At 36.5% G+C, this 16,789-nt stretch overlaps 1 protein-coding gene across 1 annotated transcript in view; it reads left to right on the top strand.

The window, feature by feature from the left end:
• The window catches only part of KIAA1328 (KIAA1328 ortholog), a 529,485-nt gene that overhangs the window by 175,811 nt on the left and 336,885 nt on the right, over positions 1-16,789 (top strand). The window contains exon 7 of the mRNA XM_044664948.1: positions 7,801-7,931. Coding sequence (XP_044520883.1) covers positions 7,801-7,931 — 131 coding nt within the window. The remainder of the gene's footprint in view (positions 1-7,800; positions 7,932-16,789) is intronic.

The following is a 16,789-nucleotide window of genomic DNA, read 5'->3' as shown; positions in this document are numbered from 1 at the left end:
ATCTACTTATATATTATTTATATACTTATATCTACTTAGAATGAACATTATAAAATTTCAACACCATATCAGTCAATTAAAATAAACAAAAAAAGAAACAATATAATCCTAAAAACAAAATTTTGTCAGAAATTCTTTAATGCCTTTAAAAAAATCTTACAAGTAAATGCTAAAAGACTAAAGTGATATGAGTCAATGAAGTACAAAGAACAAAGTAAAAATAATACTTCAGAGTAGCAAAGAAATTAGCTTAAAGGGAGAATTCTTGAAGAACGAGAACATAGAAATTTTGTATTCATCTATGTGATTTAAAGAAGTCCAACATGATTAGAGTGAAAATTCAATCAAATAGGCAGAAAGCTTGTGTACCATTTGCATAATGAGATTACTTCTAAGGAAAGGATAACTTAACATCTTTGTAAAACTGGAAAGTGGGGCAGATACAAACTTGGGTATAGTCTTTTTTTTTTTTTAAACCCTTAACTTCCATCTTGGAGTTAATACTTTGTATTAGCTCCAAGGCAGAAGAGTGGTAAGGGCTAGGAAATGGGGGTTAAGTGACTTGCCCAGGGTCACACAGCTGGGAAGTGTCTGAGGCCTCCCATCTCTAGGCCTGGCTCTCAATCCACTGAGCTACCCAGCTGCATAGTCTTAAGGAGATGACATAGTCAAAAGTGTCTAAAATGTCTAAAACACTAAACTGGGGCACTTGAGATCTATAATTATTAGTTCAAATTCTTAACAATTCCATTAACAAAACACCTGAACAATTTCCTCTATGATGGAAACCTGAACCTATCTTTCTTAACAAGTCATTGTGTATTTATTGCCAAAATTTGAGAATACCAGTGATGACTCCAAAAACAGGCCAACTACGTGTTTATTTGCTTTAATCAAAATACTTATTGCTTGTTTTACTCAAAAGATCTATAAACACTTAGAGGAAAACAACATATTGGCTGAGGAGTGAAAAGGGAAATGTCAAAAAGTCCCAATGGTATAAAAAGCAGCTCATTTCCTATTGAGTGATAATCCAATAAGTCACTCATAAGAGCTGTATGTAACACATACTAACTTTATTGAATGTCACAAAGTCTTTGACTCAGTTCCTTACTCATAGCAGATTTGTAGAGTAGATACAAATATAGTGAGAATGTTGGAGTATTTGATGTTCACATGGAAAAATACTGTTCTTGAAAAAACACATCACTAACACAATAATGTAAAGAACAACTGCTCTAAAATATATGTTCCAGGGAAAGCTAAAGTTTAAACTCACTGTGATTCTACCTAGTCTAAACTTATTATCATATGTTCAGAATAAAACAGTGGCTTTCAAGACAAAAGAGTTGTATGAAAACATTGTATTAATCACTGGATGTATATGGATGACAAGTTATATGACTCCACTGAAAACCATAATAAATAGCTACTTCATCTTGTGGGAGTTTTCTCCATCAATATAAAAATGTCATTTCTACTCAGTAAGTAAGTGTAAGATTCTTAATGTTTACCAAGAAAGAATACAAACTTACAGGTTTGAGCTTTAATCCTGCAAACCATATTAAATCAATAAGGGAAAGAAAATGCTTGCAAATTCCTTTCTCCAGGCCTACTCCAGGCAAGATATAAAGCTATCAGAGGGGAAATATGCTAAGAGTATGTTAAAAGACTAAATGGCATCTAGACGTCAGAGGTTAATAGGAAGAACATATTTAGAGTAATCAATGCCTACCTATGCAATGCCCCTCTTAATATATTCTTTTGGCATGGTAAAAAGGATGACAATGGATCTAGAAGTTGTCCTCTCAGGACTACATGGTGTTAAGGAAATGTAGGTCTCATTACCCCAAGGCAGCAGTAGAAGGATGAATACTTACAAAAAATAAGGAAGATTATTGATTAAAGTTCTGAAACATACAACAAATAGATTTAAAATGTACAGAAATACTTTTGGAACACAAAGCAATAGTTATGGTTGGCAAAAAAAGATAAGTGCTACTGGATTTAATGTAACCAGAAATGATTTATCTCAATTTTCCATCTGACTTGTAGCTGAAACCTATATGTGTTATTATTCCCTATTAGAAAGTGTGTTCCTTGAAATCAAGGACTATCCTACTTTGATATTTATATCTTCAGTGCTTTGCACATAGTAAGTACATAAACCTTGTATTTATTAATTAATTTGTCCCTAGATAGAACCTAAGGTCTAAGAGTGGAATCAAAAATATTCCCACTAGAACTCGATCAACAGTATATTTATCCACAAAGAACTGTCAAACAAATAGCGGAGGTAGTTGGATTTACTTACATAAATGGATTTATTATGATGATTCAGAATCAGATCATTACAACCAGAAATTACAGAAGGATTCTCTGGAAGGATCTTTATTGATCAACCTTTATTATGCAATTAAATGGAGAAAACTCGGATACCATTGATGGGTACAAAAAAAATCAAGCATGTATTGGATACCTGGTTTGGGGGTAGGGAGATAGTGTAGCTAGAATTCTATCTAGAAGTTTTCTATCCCTTCATAAATTAACAGATGACAAACCCTTATGCTACAAATACAAACCCCAATATTTCCTTGAAAATTCAACAGCTAAACTGTACTAGAACTGGGGCATCAAAATAGACTGAACTGTTATCCTCAACTACTTTGTTATAATCTTGATCTGTACAAATTAAAGAACATTTTAAATAAATGTTGCTGTATCAAGCACTCAAAATCTCAAACTACTTGGAATGAAAACCTATCAAAATATAGACCTAGTGGAATTAAAACCTAGTAGGAAAAACATGAGCTTATATCTTAATACTTTTATTCAATTACAAATGGTAATTATTTTATCCACTTATGCAACAACATCTGGAACACAAATAAGCAAGAATAATAGCAGTACGGACTTATTTTTGGACTGTATGTCTGAGCCCCATCAACAATGATTATAAGACAATTAAATTAATAAAAACATTTACAAACTGTAGTTTACATATATAAAGTTTATAATATGAAGTGTTCTAGAAGTCATTTTTCTCCCCTTTTTGTTCAGACCTCTGATTTTGTTAGATACCAGGTAGACAACTTCTCTGCAAGTTGGTCTTAGTTACTCAAGGGCACAGAGAGGCTAAATAATTTGCCCAGAGTCACAGAGCCAGCTTTTTATCAAAGGTGAGACTTAAACCCAGGTTATTTGTTTTTTGTTTTTTTTTTCCCTGATGGCTTAGGTCGCTTCTCCATTTATCCATAATGCCATTGGGGAAACTTGTTAACTAAATGGATTTCTTTGGCTCATCTTTTGTGTACCTTGATTGTAGATAATGAACATGGAAAAAGGGTAGAATTGAGGTACAGCCTATTTTTAAGATCCAAAGAACATTTTAATTGTCTTTGCCTGATTGGAAATATTTGTGCCATTTAGAATAAACTCCTTGAATCATAAGATTAAGAAGAGAGATTTAAAAATGCTGCTTTCCTGAACTACTGCTGTACATTTCCCATAAACTTCCCTTTTAATTAAATGGAAAATTTCAAAGTCAGATCAGCAGGTTGTACTCTAGGCACAGACCACAACTTGATAAAAGGGCGTGAACATTCATGTGGAGTTCTTGTCTAGCCCTGGTAACCAATTCATCTTGGAATCAATCTTTCTTATTATTACCAGAAATCCATTTTGTGTTGCATATATCATCAGTGAGTACCAAGCTGGGTTATATAATTTAGGCCTCTTATACAGATTTTTATGGTTCTCAGAAATTTGCACATAATAATTTTTGGGGGGTTGGGGAGAGGTAGGAGAAGGGGAACTTGGAGGTAGAAACATTTTACATATCCTGGTAATTTTGAGGAAAAAAGCTGTATGCGCCTTTGAAACTTTTAATTCAATAGTATATGAAAAAAAACATTTATTCCAATTAAATGGGTACAAAGGCATTAAAAAATGGTGTGATTCAACAATTTAAATAAAATCTTGGCTGGAATAGTCAATGAGCTATACATATGTTCATTCCTATATAAATGTATGTTTTTGTATGTATATGTATAGATCTAGATCTAGATATTGCTATTTTATATTAGGATGTTTTTTGGCTTGATTAAAAATCATTATTCTTTAATTAAAAATTAAAATTTCAGTTTGTGAATCCAGAGCATGAATTTCAATTAAGATTTCCTTATCCTTTGTCAATAATGGATTAGATGGCTCCTTGGTAATACCCATTAATGGTGAGAAGCCATCTCCGGCCAAATTTGTGGCTTAGAAATCCCCTGAACCTACTCTGTGTTTTCCTGCTTAAATGACTTTTCTCATACTTTCTCAAATGCCTGAGATACCCTTCTCTCTGACTGCTAAATCTCCACTACATCCTTTAAAGTCCAATTCAGAAGCTCTCACTTCCATGAAGCCTTTCTGAATCCCCTCCACCCAAGTCAATAATGCCTTTTCTACTCTTGCTTCCCCATAGCATTTGCATTTCCCTCATATATTACAATTATTTGCTTGCCCATCATATTCCTGTTACCTAAATATGGTATGCCCTCACCCCCACCCCTGCTCCTAGCACAGTACTGTGCATATTAGCTATTGATGAATTAAGTTTAAAAGTATCAGCAGGATTTGAGTCCCACTGTTTGCCTTTTTCAGCTTGTTTTTGTGACAAGAGTTCAAGCTGTGGTTATGTCTTATATATTGCGAGGTTACAATAGTATCTTATGGCATAAATAAGGCTTCTACAACCTGACACTCTTTGTGCAGCTATTTGAAAGTTTTCAGTGGGGTGTGAACTGGTATTTTATTTTTATTTCTGCTTCCAAATCTTTGGTAAAAGTTAGAGGAAAAGAGTTTAAAGAATAAAATAAAAGGACGATAACTTTAAAGCAAAATAAAATAAAACTGTGATTTCCATCTTTTCCTCTTCTTTGGATTACTTACATATTCTAGTCACTGAGAGCTGACCCAAGTAGCTTCAGAGGTCACAGGCTGGCCTATGTTCTAGATTGTTGCACCAGCTTGAAATACTCAAATCCTTCCCACCACAAATTTGTTCTTTACACAGTTTTCCTTCTTTCATGTCCTCCATATCTTTTAAGTCCCCTTCTTCTGCATAATAATAGCTAACTTTTCTATAGTTTTAAGTTTCTTTTCTCCCTTCCTTTCTCCTCTCTTGCATTTTCCTGAAGGCATTTATTGTAGTGTTTTTTCAGGAGCAGCTTTTTATAACCTCCCTCATAGGCTCTGTTAATTTGATTATCAAATGTTTAGGTTTAGGTGAATTTATTTAATAATAAATTACATTTATATATTTATATATAGTTTCTGATTTATGGGAATAAGGGCCTTATCTATGATTTTGTTGATTCAAAGAAAGGTTTGTCAGACTTTTCACTGACTGCCATATCACCCATGTCAGTGTTTTCCCCTCTTTTCAGTTTGGAATCATAATCCAATCAGTTTTGTCATTGATCTTAGAAAGAGCATGTCAGTCTACTTTATTCTCACTCTGCTTGCCACCTTAACCTCTCTAAACCGAAGTATCTTTCCCTTGCCCAAAGTTCTGTATATCTGTTGATTCCCTCCTTAAATACATTCTGCATTGTCTTTTGGATTTGTTTTCTTAGCCCTTGGCACATAACTTGGTAAATGTGGCTTAATAAATATATTTTCATTTATACCTAGATGAAGAAATCTTCTCTTACAATGCATATTGGTACCTTTTATACATTTTATATTCTTGGAGAGTTTACATAGGATATTGAGAAGTCAAGTACCTTTTCCATGATCCTCCAGACTGTAGGTCTAAATGGTGGGTCTTGAAGCACCAGATCTTTGTGGCTCTTGGCTCTATCCTGTAAGCCCTGTTTCCCCATTGATATTTAAAGAAAAGTTCCCTTTACTTCCTGGAATGAGTTTCTAATGATTGCTCTGTTGTTCATCTGAGTTAGATGCTAGTGTGTTTTGGTTGAGGTGTGCAAAACTTGCACTTTGGTTGGATTTAACTGTGTCTATTGTTTCATTTTCTTTCATGGGAGCACAATAAAGATAGATCAATCTGCGCTTTCAGTGTACCCCTAAAATCAGTGATGCAGGCATTTCACCCACAGTTTTAAAAACATGAATCATGCTGTCCAGATGAAAAGTTGAAATCTTATTATGCCTGGGGAAGTGGGGGCAGGGGAGTGAAAGGGGGAATTTGGAAATCTGGTGAATTAAGAAGGACATAAAAAATTGATAAAGATAGGACTGTCTGTTTTTATATTCTGCCACATAACATGGGTTTAAATGAATTTGCCTATAATTTGTCTTCAAATACTGACATTTAACTCTTAGGCTGTATAATTGAACCGGCTTTTTCGAGAGTAAAATTCATACCCTGTGTCCAGGCTAATATGTTCACCTTCTATAAACATTACTGCCTATGGTTACAGCTGGAATAAAAAATTCCTTTTATATACATCATAGCTGGCAGAGGCTCCTGAGACCACCACAAATCATTCCAGTCTTTTGGAGCTTGCTGACAAAATGCACAAAAATGTAAAACCAGGCTAGTCTAAGATGGATTGACTCTGAAAACCTATTAGCTTATTTAGATCATTGTTTATACCATTATTTTTTCTAAGATGCTGAGTAAAGTATTCCACAAGCTCTCCTTATTAATTTAGTCTCCAAGCTTAGTAACCTGTCCCCTTACCAAAAACAGCTTCTCTCCTACAAACCATTTTTGACTTTTTTTTTTAAGGCTGATAATGGGAATAATGAAGCAGTCAGTTATTTATGCAGCCATGATTGGCAAAAGTGATTAGAACACGAACCTGCCCAGAAGCAATGATTAGGTCATGAAAATGTTAAGGAATACTGAAACCAGGCACTATATTTGACATTTAAGAAATAGCATTCCAGCCCTTAATCATGACAACTTGTTTTTAAGGTATTTATACAGAGTAATACCTTTGGACAATGAGTATTGTACCAGCAGTATGCATAATTAAATATAGGAGGGAGATTCAGAATGATATGCTGTAAGGCAGGGGACAAGGGAAGAAATTACTACAATGACAGGTGAAGAACAGATTTCTCTCCTGGTCACAAGTGCCTGCCTCCCACAGATATATATACCTTGGTGAACAGGTATATTTGCAGTTTCATTTACTGAACATCTTCCAAGTTTGAAGAGGCCAGGCAGTTGTGTGTGGGGGCTATGGTATATTTTTTTTGGTTGATAATTAAATGCAAAGTACTGAGTGGATACATAGACAAGTGAATCTTGTGCCCTGCAGTTTGAAAATGAAATGTTGACTTGACTGGCTTTTATAATTAAATCATAGACTTTGTTATTGTTGTTGTTGTTGTTCATGTTGTCTTGGTAAAATTTAACCCCCTTAAGAACAGGAACAATTTTTTTAGGTTTTTTTTTTATTTTAAATCTCTAGTGGTAAATGGTTCCTGGGCACATGATACCTAAGATGATCGATACATATTTGTTGAATTGAAGTTTAATATAATTTGTGATTTAGGAAGTAATTATAACTACTTTTATTCCTTCATTAACCCTACTTGTTTTTGTATATTTAATAATTAGGAGGAAAAGGCCTCTTTGAATGAGATATCATTGCTCAAGTCATTGTCAATAGTATTATTTTCTTTATTGTTTTGGATATGTTGATTTTTAATCTCAAGCTTTTTCACCTACATCTATGTCTGTATGAACTCTATTGGTTGGGGCTCTCTTCTGGAAGAGGCAGAATAATCTGGAGATGAGATTGGAAAGTTTCTTTTTTCCTTAACTTGCTATCTCACCCCTGCAGCAGCAGTATAGAGAGTGCCAAGAACTTCTGAAACTTTATCAGAAACATCTTTCTGAACAGCAGGAGAAGCTCACTTTGTCCCTCTCAGAGCTTGGTACTGGTAAAGTGAAGGAGCAACAACAGGTAAGCCACACCCTTTTGTCTTATTTTCTTGTTTATGATGGTGAGACCAGCAAGGTGTTGAAATAAAAAGAACACCTTTATTTTTCATCACTTTGCAGTTTAGAAGTGCTACCCTAAGTCATTTTAGTTAGTTATTCTCCCTTCCATTTCCCAACACTACACTCTCTCTTCTTTCTCCCTTCTCCTCTCTCTCTTTTCTTTTGCCTCCTACCTTTTCTCTTTCTTCTTTCCTCTCCTCTTCTTTCTTTCTCCTCCCCTTTTCCAGTGTCCAGAGGTCAGCACGAATACTTGATAAGATGGCTCTTCTCTCTTTGAGGTTATATTGTACAAAAGAAATGCACACAGTTCTTGCCTTTCTAGTAATCTGGTCCTAGATCTGTGATTTTGTCTGAGTAAAACTTGTGGTGGGAGAACTGCCTCCATTGATGCTATACAGGTAACTTCTACAACTTAGGGTTTTTATGCAATTAGAAATCAGAGAAAGTTGCCTGGACCAAAGCGATTTGCCCATGGTTGTACTCTCAGTGACTGAGATAGTTTGAACTCAAGTTTTTCTCACTCCAAGCTACTATCCCCTGAAGCACATTGTTCTCTTTCAAATCTTTATATGTATATCATACATATACATATATATAATGTATATATAATATATATATATACACACACACACATTATATAAACAGTATAAAGACAAAAATGAACTAAAATGGAAACTGTTCAGTTTTTAAAATTATGAATTGATATTGAAGTATACATGCTGGAGTTTTTTTAATTGATGATGTGCTGTGATAGGGATAATGGACTAAACAATTTCTTCTTTCAATATATGTCATAATAAAAACAAACTAACCCTTATCTTTTTTCTTAGAATTGATATCAAAGCTAGACAATTGGGATTAAATGATTTCCCCATGGTCACATAGCTAGGAAGTGTCTGAGACTAGATTTGAAACCAGCACCAGATTCCGTGCTATCTAAGCTGCCCCAGACCACTCCTTTAACATGTTATGTTTCAAATGGGAAATGTGCTTCCCCAAACTTTTAAGGGAGGGTGTGTAACTACATTTTAGGGGTATGAAAGTTAAGTAATAGTAATTTGTTTATGAAATTTTGTTTCTATCTTGCTGCTTGAAAATTTGTATTACCATAAAGGGGAGGAGGGATGTCCCAAATAAGCTTGTTTTTGCCATCTCTGAAAATACTCTGTGCGTGTCAGCTACATAGAACAGGGCAATTATTTAGGTAAGGTAGTTCTGGTCAGACTCCTCAGGTGTGCTGAGAAGGCTCTGCGAGGGAGTCCCAGTCTTAATTCTCCCCCCCCCCCCCACACACACACATCTGATGTGGGGTGAAGTGGAGATTTAGGGTTTGTTCTGTCCATTCCAGATGTGAGTTTTTCCTGTAACATTGTAGGATGTAGTGGCAATAGGTAGTCACTAGGGGGCTCCAAAGACGTCTACATAACGAGATCTGACCCTTTTATCCCCCCTCTCTGTGACTGGGAAAGCTGGAAGCCACCCTTGGGTTAGAGTGGTTTCTGTTTAGGCTAGTCATTTCTTGGTAAGTTTTATTAGAGACTGATTTATAGTTATTAAAATTGCCCCCAAATGAGCTCTTATCCCCTTCCAACCTCTGCTTCTTGTCTCTGCTTCCCCACAATCTACAAATGAGGAGTGGGAGGAGAGAGGGGGCCCCCAGGGAGAGCAGATGATCAGCAACTACTGCAGAAGTATGACATTGTTGTCTTTTTGTGTTCCAGCAACAACCAGAGCCATATATATGAAAAGGGGCAATACTTTATAGTTTAAGAAACCATGATTTCAGTGGTGAAGGTATTCCTTTCCATTCTGGCAACATTGCATCTTTTTTCAGTTGTTAGTAGATAGTTTTTGTGAGTGGCTGTTGGAGAAAAGTGCATTATCTTCTGACTGGTTGGTTAGCCTTCTGAACTCATGTATTCTAATCCTTATGCAGCAGTTAGATGAATTTTGGGGCCCAAATTTGCATTCTTGCTGACAGTAGGAACTGCTGGTGCCTGTGTTCCCTTGGCCTAGCCTTCATGTGCCCAGAGAGCCCTTGGAAGCATTGGTGTAGCACTTTAGTGGAGTCTTACACTCTCTGAGTTGTCACTTTGAGTGTTTAAGACAGAGTCCTGCCTTTAGAAAGTTTTTGGTGTATTCAGTCTCAATCTTAGCTTCTGTGGAAATGGAGTTGACAGTTAAAGAATGCTTTTAGGCCTTGTCTTTCAGAGACAACTTGCCTCTTGGAAGCAGGCAGAAGCAACTATTTCCTTTAAGGGCTAGATCAAAAGAATCTCCAGATCAATTCCAGCTTACAGCACAACTATATTATCAGTGTTTCCACTTTTGTTGAAAAGCCTCTCTGAACTGTGGTGAAGAGGACTTCTTTTCCTTCTCAATGGAAAGAGGTGAATTGGACATGCTCTCATTGAGGTCATTCTGGGGATTCTGAGCCTGGATTATGAGCTTCTTTTCCAAGAAAGCTATTTTTGGGGAAAGCCTGAAGAATGATAAAGACCTAGCTTTTGCTGACCTTTGTTTCCAAAAGATGATAGCTGCACACTATCTTTTGTCTCCAACTAAAAAACACTGATTTTGAACTGGTAGGCCAGAAGCTTTAGTTGAGGGTGGACAAGGGGAGAGTTTTAAGCTTTTGACTTTCCCAATGAATAACCATGGGTCAGATAGATGTAAAATTTCATTGATTTCCTAAGCAAAGCATTTGCCCTTAAACAAAAAAGAATTTCAAGATTTTGAGATGGAGATGGCAGCTGTTTATTGTTTATGAAGCATTCATTTGATGCTGAAGGACTTGTTCATTTTTTCTTCCTAAAGTTGGTTACCATCTGGCTCAGATTAGGTTATATAGGTTGTTTCATATTCACATTCACCTACAATTCAACAGTAGTGTTCTGACTTATGATTTTGCTTCTGTGTGGGGTATATGTCATATTTGTTCCTATTTCTTTCATTTTCAGCAAAAGAAACCTTCCTAGGAGAGTTTTTATCTCTTATTTTCCTTAAACCTTTTGTAATTTTTCATCTTTTTTCTCAGTCTCCACCTATAACCCCCCAATTTCTCCCTGACAACCTCAACCTCCCTCCCCCTAGTCTTTACCCCACCTCATACCTTGGTAAATAAGTCTTGGATTTCTTCTATCATTCCTTTACTAGCTGGCCCTTGTCCACAAAACACAACATATCCTTCATTTAGGCTGATAGTAATTTTGTGAGGAATGCACTACAGATATTATCTTCATTTTATAGGTGAAGATACCGATGTTCAGAAAAGTTAAGGGATTGCTCATGGCCACATAGCTGAAAGTGTCCAAAGTGACATTTGGGCCTAAATCTTAAGTCTAGTACTCTTTTCAGCACCTACCATTCTGCTTCTGTTAACTAGGTTGAATGAATTGTTTCTTATGAATGTTTTTGGACTTTTTTTTTTAAACTCTTACCTTCTGTCTTGGAGCCAATACTGTATTGGCTCCAAGACAGAAGAGTGGTAAGGGTAGTCAATGGGGGTCAAGTGACTTGCCCAGGGTCACACAGCTGGGAAGTGTCTGAGGCCTCCCATCTCTAGGCCTGGCTCTCAATCCACTGAGCTACCCAGCTGCCCTCATGAATGTTTTTGGGAGGAGGAACTAGATGACTCACTGGATAGAGTACTGGACCAAGAATCAGGAAGATCTAAATTCAGATTTAGCCTCACTTACTACATCTGTGACCTAGGGCAAAGTTAACTTGACCTTTCCTTGCCTTAATCCACCAGATAAGGAAATGGCAAACTAGGCAAATATCTTTGCCATGAAAATCCCAAGGACAGTATGGTTAACCGGGCCAGAAAAAGTCAGACATGATTGAACAACATTGTTGTTGGCATCTTAAAATCTTGAGTGCTTCTATCATATAACTCAAGAAATTTAAAACTCTTTCTCTCACTGACAAAGCTACCTTCCTTTTAAAAATTTGTGGCATTCCGTCAATAATTTGTTTCAGTTGTTAATGTTCAGTTGTTTCAGTCGTGTCCAACTCTTCATTACCCCATTCGAGATTTTCTTGGCAAAGATACTGGGGCAGTTTGCCTTTTCCTTATCCAGGTCATTTTACAGATGTATAAACTGGGGCAAACAGGATTAAGTGACTTATGCAGGTTTACCCAGTATCTGAGGTCAGATTTGAACTCAGGAAGATGAATCTTCTTTACTTCAGGTCCACTACTCTGTGTACTATGGTCCCATCTAGCTGCCCTTTCAGCACTTTGTACATTGAGGAAAAACTAGCTCAGCAGTCTAGATAGCACTTCCTTCTCAGTTAGGGTTAGGTCCTTACCATTCTTTTTTCCCTCTAACTACAATCCAGACTTCAGGTTGTTATAAAACTCAATAGCATTACTTTTTGGCAACTCCTTTGGCTGCTTGTTTACATTAGAACAGGGGTCAGCAACCTTTTTGGCCGTGAGAGCCATAAACACCACATTTTTTAAAATGTAATTTCATGAAAGCTGTACAGTGCTCACAGTGTGCGCTCCTGTAATAGCGCCTGAAAAAAAATTGATTTTATGGCTCCTGCAGAAAGAGCCATATCTGGCCCTCAAAAGACCTAGATATGGCTCGAGAGCCATACATTGCCGATCCCTGCATTAGAAGATGAACTAAAGCAATCTCTAGGACACTATTGCATTCTCCCTTGTTGCTTTTGTCCTCTGTGAGGAAAGGGAGGTTGTGGACTGTGGTAGTAGATACTGCTGCTTTATCAATACTCTCCAGATCTAAAGATGGCCTTTGGGGTGATGGCAGTCTATCTGTTTATGGAGCCACTCCACTTTCTTATCTGATCACCTGCTACACATTTTTCTTAAAATTTTGAACAAAAGTTGTTTGTGCTGCATTTTCCTCTCCTTTGCGTAGGAATAATATCTTAATTCCTGGGTCATTTTAATCCTTTCATTATCAGAGGCATCATTTTCTACTGTTATTTGGTACTTAAAGCCTCATGGAATATTGAGTCTCAGGGCTACCGTCTATTCCCTTACTGTTTCCATGGATACTTTCAGCTGGTATACTCTTTCAAGCAGCATACAGAGATGTGGTTGTGAAGCTTCTTGTTCTTGTTTTGATTTTGAAGGCATTTAACACTGAGCTGGCTGGCTGGTGGTAGATAGAAGACTGAACTAGATCAATGCCCTCACCCCACAAAAGTGTACTGAGGACCAGTAAAAAAATATAAACTCTTTACTATTGACCATGCCACCATCTGCAGCTTTGTGTAGAGTCTCTCATTAACTTGGTGGCTGAGAACCTTCATCTGAGAAGAAAAAGCAAACTGACTCTGTAGGGGCCCACAATACAGAAATTAAGGAGTCATTTAAAAAAAAAAAAGTTTTGTACCAAAGTACTGTAAGTTTCGTAACCAATTACAATTAGCTGCAGAAAGCTTCTGGTTCATGCAATGATCAAGAAAAACTAAAATAGGTGATCCCTAAGTCTCTTCCAGTTATAAGATTCTCCTAGGTCTATAGAGGCAGATTTTGCTTAATAAGTCAAAGATTATCACCGACAGTATAGAACTTTTAAAAAAAAATCACTGAATTCTACAGTCTTAGGAGTTACCTAATGGTTGACACAGATGGCACATCATTATATCTCTCTGCTTAGAGGATCATCTCTACTTCTAGTCCCCTCATTTGCAGTAGCTGACCTCACTTCCTACTTTAATGAGAATGTCATGGTCATCTAATATGAATTCCTTCAGTTCTCTTCTACATATTAAAATTCTATTTATGTTTACCTTTCCTTTGTTTATGAGTTCATAAATTACTAGAGCTGAAAATCACCTCAGAAATTATCTAATCCATCCCTTTTATTTTTCATATAGGGAAACTGAAGCTCAGAAAATTGTTCACGATCATATAGCCAACTGGGGCATAACTAGGACTGGACCCAGGTTCCTGTCCTAACTTTTTAACAAACTAATATGACACATGATCATTCATTGCCTTTTGTGTACTTCTGGAGCTGTGCCTTAGCACTGTGGATACAAAACTAAAATAATACATAGATCCTGCCACCAAGGGGTTTATAGTCTAATTGTAGACAAGGCTGCAGTGGGAGTAAGGAAGTGGGAACATTAACTTGGATAGCTATGGTACAAGGATGCATATGATATATGCAAAAGGAGAGATGAAGACAGTTTTTTGTTAGAAATTTGAAGTCATTTGGTCAGAAAACATTTATTAAGTACATACTATGTGCCCAGCACTGTGCTAGAAAAAAAAACAAAAACTTTTCATTTGGGGCATCAGAGAAGAATTCTTGGAGGAGGGAACTCTTTGAGTTGGGTCTTGAGGGAAGCCCTCACTTGTGAATCAGATTTGGCTATTAGATCCTGATCTCTATGAGAGATTTGATAGAGAAACCAGAAATACATTTTTTTTTCCTTTAGAGTTCTCATAGCACTTTGCTTTTTATCTCTTATATACTTGGGTCTTCCTTTGTATTGCTAGACTTGGTACAGTGGCTCTCACATAGTAAGTAGAGTACTTAATAAATGCTTGGGGACTGACCGATAACTTAGTATATTTTAATGTTCATTATTATGGCTACCTATGCATCTACCTAACCAGTGAGCTCTTTCTTAATGAACAAATCTAATACCCATTTCACATTTCCCATCTTTCTTGACCAATCTTCTGCTTTAGAAGGTTGTTGACTACTTTTTTCTTCTGGATATTCTCTCTGTATTTTCATGACCCTATACTCTCTTGGCTATCCTCCCACCTGTTTGACCATTGATTTTTTTTTTTGACCCATACCTTCCATTTTAGAATCAGTACTGTGTATTGATTTTAAAGCAGAAGAGTGGTAAGGGCTGGACAGTGTAGAGTAAGCGACTTGCCCAGGGACACATTGCTAGGAAGTATCTGAGGCCAGATTTGAACTGAAGGACCTCCTGTCTCCATGCCTGGCTCTCTATCCACTGAGCTACCTAGCCTTCCCCCTTACCATTAGTTCTTAGTCTCCTTTGCTAGTCATTATCTACAATAACTGTAGGTATAACTTAGAGCTTTAACCTGTATAACTTAGAGCTTTAACCTGAGCCTCATTCTCTTTTCCCTATATACTCTCACTTGATACTCTCATCAGCTTCCCTGGGTTCAGTTAACTTTGTGCAGATGATTCCCAAATTTATTAGTCCTAAAATCTAGTGCCATATTCAAACTGTGTAATTCCATAAGTATATCAAACTTAAAATATACAAAACTGAATTCATTTTCTTTTTTTTCCTCAAACCACCCCTCTTCTGAACTTCCCTCCTACTATTTAGAGCACCATAATCTTTCCAGTCACCCAAGTTCAGAACCTCAATGTCATCCTGAACTTCTGACTTGACAGTAAAATGTCATTTCTGTCTCTACAATGTGTCTTGTACACATTCCCTTGTCTCCATTCTCACAACCACACAGGGTAGTTTAGTTCCTTGTTTCTTCTCATCTGGACTGTTACAGAGCGTCTTAATAGATGTGTCCATTGCAAGTCGTTCTCCCTTCTAATCTCATCTCCCCACAGTCAACAACTATTTTTCTAAAGCACATCTGACCCTTTCACTGCTCTCCTCAACAAAATCCAGTGATTCTTTATCACTTCTAAATCAAATTCTAATTCCTCTTTTTGATATTTAAGGCTCTTCACAACCTGACACTTTGTCTCCCTATGTATTTTTCCCTACTTTGCACTCTGGGAGGGAGGAAAAGGAGGGGAAGGAACAAACACTTATTAGGCACTTTTGTGCCAGGTGTTTCACAAATATCATCTTATTTGATCTTCCCTATAATTCCCTATAATGAGGTAAGTGCTATTGCTCTCATTTTACATTTGAGGAAATTGGAGCAGACAGTAAGTTAAGTGACTTGCCCAGAGTCATACTAGGAAGTATTTGAAACTGGCTCCCTCTGTAGCCCAATCATACTGTCATGGTTGTTGTTCTTCCCATAAAATACTCCATCTCCCATCTCTGTCGTTTTGCATTGCCTGAACTATTCCCTTCTCACCTCTAGAGAATCCCTGGTTTCCTTCAAAAATCAGCTGAAGTAACAATTATTTCAGGAGACCTTTCCTGTCTTCCCCAGCTGCTAGTGCCTTTCCCTCTAAGTTGACTTTTATATCTAATTATGTACATATTTTTCTCCTCAATTAGAATATAAACTCTTTGACGGCATGGACTATTTGATGATTGACTTAGAGTCCCCAGAATTTAACATATTGTCTACAACTTAAGAAATATTTGTTGGTTGATTGACTTATCTTCCCTGCTAGAATTCAGGACATGGATTAATTCTTAATCATTTTACTACTTCTTCATACCTAGCCTAGTGATTTGTATGTGTAGTCACTTAATAGCGCTTGTTGAATTTAGTGAGGTTATTATGTATTTCAGGATCTGAAATTGTATCTTTAGTGTATCACCAAGATTTATGCTATATTCCAGGAAGGGCTGATAGGGAAGTGTCAGATGGCCACCTTCTTAGATAATTTCTCCAAACCATTCATGAAGCCTATAGGTCAGAAAATGTTAGCACGATATCAGTAATAATAAGGGTATGTGTGTTTGTCCACTGATAAACAGAAATAAGTAAGACATAGTGTATGTGTGTGCATATATATGTGTGTATATATGTATATGTATGTATGTATATATGCCTACATATATCTTTTTTTGTCAAATGTTATCTTCTCTTATAGGGAAGACTTGGGAGGGATTTACTTGGTATTTTAATGTAACAATCAAGCAAATAAATTTAAACTTAAAAATAGCAATTAGGGTACTATAATGTAACCT

The sequence above is a fragment of the Gracilinanus agilis genome, chromosome 1 (genome assembly GCF_016433145.1).
Source record: "Gracilinanus agilis isolate LMUSP501 chromosome 1, AgileGrace, whole genome shotgun sequence".
NCBI lineage: Eukaryota > Metazoa > Chordata > Mammalia > Didelphimorphia > Didelphidae > Gracilinanus > Gracilinanus agilis.
This window is presented reverse-complemented; position numbering and strand designations above follow the sequence as displayed.